At 38.7% G+C, this 3524-nt stretch overlaps 1 protein-coding gene across 1 annotated transcript; it reads right to left on the reverse strand.

The window, feature by feature from the left end:
- Nucleotides 1-407: 407 nt before the first annotated feature.
- Nucleotides 408-2943, reverse strand: LOC141590836 (RHOMBOID-like protein 1). The gene is made up of 6 exons (XM_074411376.1): nt 2555-2943; nt 1738-1901; nt 1494-1657; nt 1056-1315; nt 841-967; nt 408-763 (listed from the first exon to the last, which is right to left on the reverse strand). The coding sequence occupies exons 1-6, from the start codon at nt 2785-2787 to the stop codon at nt 641-643; spliced, it is 1071 nt and encodes a 356-aa protein (XP_074267477.1). The 5' UTR covers nt 2788-2943; the 3' UTR covers nt 408-640.
- Between the last annotated feature and the right edge of the window lie 581 nt (nt 2944-3524).

A 3524-nucleotide genomic window follows, 5' to 3' on the forward strand; every position in this document is an offset into this window, starting at 1 on the left:
AAAATACAAAGAAATAATAAGGCTAAAGGGAAGAAATTGTTTGGGCACGCCATGGGCGTGGGCCGTGCCATTTTCTCCTCCAAGTACGGTGGGCCGGCACGAGGCATGGCTCGACAGCCGGCAGGACCCACTTCCATCTCTATTTTCATCTTTTGACCCGTCACAAAAGGACCTAATTCAAAACCACCAGTACTGTAATGATCATTTTCCGAGTAAAAGAAATTCAGTCCTGATAACTAACTTGAAATCGTGTTTGAATTTAGGTAGACTACGATTTTAACAAAAAAGTGAAATAATCACGAGCTGACTCATAACCAGATGACCCAAATTAACAACACTGTCAAAGCAAAGCAAAGCAAAGCTTAACCTAAAATGACCTAATCCGACCCGAGTGCATAGCAAATTAAAGAGAAATTTACAAATAAACTGTCAGCCAAGACATGAAGAATGAGATACAGAGAAGAAAGGTAAAGAGAGGCTAATTTTTTCTAAAAAATTACTGATTCTAAGATTAAACTAGTTTAAAAACAGAAGTTTGCATTTTAAGAATGAGATGAATGATGTACACAGGCAACACAGTACAGCCTGCAACTAAAGCAATACACATTGGCATCTCAGAATGTATGAAAAAGGCGGTAGCTCACGTACAAAGCTGGGAGCAAAGCTGTTGAACCCTGTAAGAGTCGTCATTGATCACCGGGTAGAGCTGACTTCTTCCATTGTTGATGCATGTTAAGTTTAACTTGTTTCCTATCTCAGATGACTGCAATAATTATAACGCGCTCTATTCAGCAATTTAAATCACAACTCAATTTAAAAGACGATGGACGAGGACATTACCTCACAGAAAACTTGCTTAGGCTTGCAGCTCCATTTAGAAGTAGGGAAACAGGTCAAGTAATGGCACCATGAACAATACTCATTTCCGCTAGCTCCTCTTAAAACCAGCACCAGTCCAGCCGTTATTCTGTACAGAAGATACAAACAGACGGTTTCAGAACAGTATTGTTTCTGAGACCGCTTCAGTAACGACAGTCTATGAGTGTTCAATTTACCCAGCAGTCAAGAGAAGAGCAGCAACAACCCAGAGTAAATACTGATAAGGCTTGTGCTTAGGTTTTACGGAATGAGAACCATTGCCAGGAAGAAAGTCTTTTCGGTTAACCCATCCAAATTGAGGGCGTATCAGAAGCACAAACCCAAGAAGAAACCCGGTAATGAACCCGCCTATATGAGCAAAGTTGTCCACATGAGGAAGAATTCCCACCGCGAGATTTATAATGATTATCAGTACCAGTGTCAGCAATGCTGCAATCTGAACAACGAAAATTGAAATTGTCAGAACGCCAGAACTGGAGGCTGCCAGGATTTGAACCCGTGACCTCTTGGTCACGGCGGCTCTGATACCATGATAGATGAACCATCCCAACCAAAACCTTAAGGTGATGGTTGAGGCTCAACTATTATATTTATTCCTATTAATAAATAACTACCTTGTTGGCGTAAATTGTCCAGTTAGTAAGCAGTTCAGAGAGCATGGCCCCTAGTAGTCCAAATAATGCACCAGAAGCGCCGACAGATATTGTTGATTGAAGAAATAGAGCTGACAGTATGCTTGCGCCGAAACCAGAGATTATATATAACAAGCCAATCTTCACTGAAAATCGACAGCATTATAACTCATAAGACATGATGTGAACTCGAGAAGTAAAGTGAGAAAAACTTAAAAAAGCGTACCAAAGCCAAATTCTTGTTCTAACCGAAGGCCTATAAATACAAGGCTTATCATATTCGCAAGCACATGTACTACCCCGGCATGAAGCCACATGCTAGAGAACAACCGCCATACTTGATGTTCGTGTACCACCATATTGATTTCCAGAGCCCCCATTTTTTCTAATCTGAACAGACAAGTTCAGCATTGTCGATTAATTTGAAAAATCTCGTGTAAGCGATCAAATAGTATGCGACAAATCATAAAGTAATCGCCTTTTACCTACATTGCAATCCTATAAAGCACAATCATAGATTGATATGCCATTTCCACCAATTTACATAAAAATTACTTAAAAAAACTGCGAAATCAAGCAGTTCAGATGCATGTTCCTTTTTTCCGTGTTTCAGAGTTAGCCCACTTAAAACATTACTTACATAGAAGGACAATAATAGAATGACATACCATTTCACCAATTTACATAAAAATTCAAAAAATAAAAAACGCGAAATCAAGCAATTCGCATATTAAGCCATACTAAAATTGAACAAACCAAACTCAATTCCACCCAACACAATAAAAGTAAACTAATACACAATATGTAATTACAACTATCAGAATCATGTAAGGCCGTTTTACACTAATACGTAGTATTGCAAAGAATATAATAAAAGTAAACTAATACACAATACCCAATTCCAACTATCAGACTCATGTAACGCAATTTTACACTAAAATTACGTAAAAACACGTCCTTTCACCTAACAATTATTACGTAAAAAGTTATCTTAGACAAAAATTTGCGCGATTTTATACCAAAAACAAAGAAGGGATACTTACGTGGCGGATGACGGCCCAAAGAGAGGATTTTCCTTAAGAGGTTGAAAAGAAAACCTTCCTAAAAACTCAGGAAAACAAGAAAACGAATACTTTGGACAATCATTAACGTACATTGTTATAACAAATAGAACAACATTAGCCACAACAATCATGGGTACTATCCATGGAACCCACTTCTTAAACGGCCTCGTTTCCATGCCCCTTGTCGTCCTCGACGTCGAAATGCCGCTCATCTGCGTCCTCTCCGTCTCATGCACAAATACTATCGATCAAAGTACGTAACCCATCAAAAAACATGGGATTTATGACAATGTGAGTGAGATTTATCGAGTTTTATCGAAATTTGGTTATTTTTGGACGTGAATTTGGTGAAATATTGATGATTGTATTGTAATTCCGGGATCTTAGGGTGATTTATAATTACAGTAGCTTAAAAGGGTCGTTTTGTTTTTGGGTACTTTTGTTACGATGATTTGAATAGTTTTTGGGTTGGTTGGTGGGTTGTTTTATTAGAAAACCAAAGTATCGTAATAAGAATTGTATTAATGTTATTCTGTGCTTACAAAAGAATGGGTTTAGCTATTTATACAGCAACTAATATAGCTTATTTACGGAAACAATTGTCTAACAGCTATATTTACACAAGGAAGGAAACAAGATCAATTGAGTATATTGCAACGGTCCTTTGGAGCGGCTATTACCCCCCCTCAAGTTGGTGCGTGGAGGTTCGAAACGCCCAACTTGGATAGCAGTTGAGAGAATTGTGGGGAAGCCAAGGCTTTTGTGAATATATCGGCTAGCTGGTTCTTGGTGTCGATATGGAGTGGCAAGATTGTCCCTTTGAGGTATTCGTCACGTACAAAATGGCAATCGATTTCAATGTGCTTGGTACGTTCATGGAACACCGGGTTGCGAGTTATATGAAGAGCAGATTCGTTGTCACACCACAGTTTGATCGGATAAGCGTGAG

The sequence above is a fragment of the Silene latifolia genome, chromosome 7 (assembly GCF_048544455.1).
Source record: "Silene latifolia isolate original U9 population chromosome 7, ASM4854445v1, whole genome shotgun sequence".
Lineage (NCBI taxonomy): Eukaryota > Viridiplantae > Streptophyta > Magnoliopsida > Caryophyllales > Caryophyllaceae > Silene > Silene latifolia.

Excerpts from the sequence above, each read along its gene's own strand:
- LOC141590836 (XM_074411376.1), bottom strand. The coding sequence starts at position 2,787 with ATGAGCGGCATTTCGACGTCGAGGACGACAAGGGGCATGGAAACGAGG. Across the intron at positions 1,658-1,737 it reads AGAACAAGAATTTGGCTTTG|TGAAGATTGGCTTGTTATAT; the intron begins GTACGCTTTTTT and ends GTCGATTTTCAG. Across the intron at positions 1,316-1,493 it reads GGACAATTTACGCCAACAAG|ATTGCAGCATTGCTGACACT; the intron begins GTAGTTATTTAT and ends TTCGTTGTTCAG.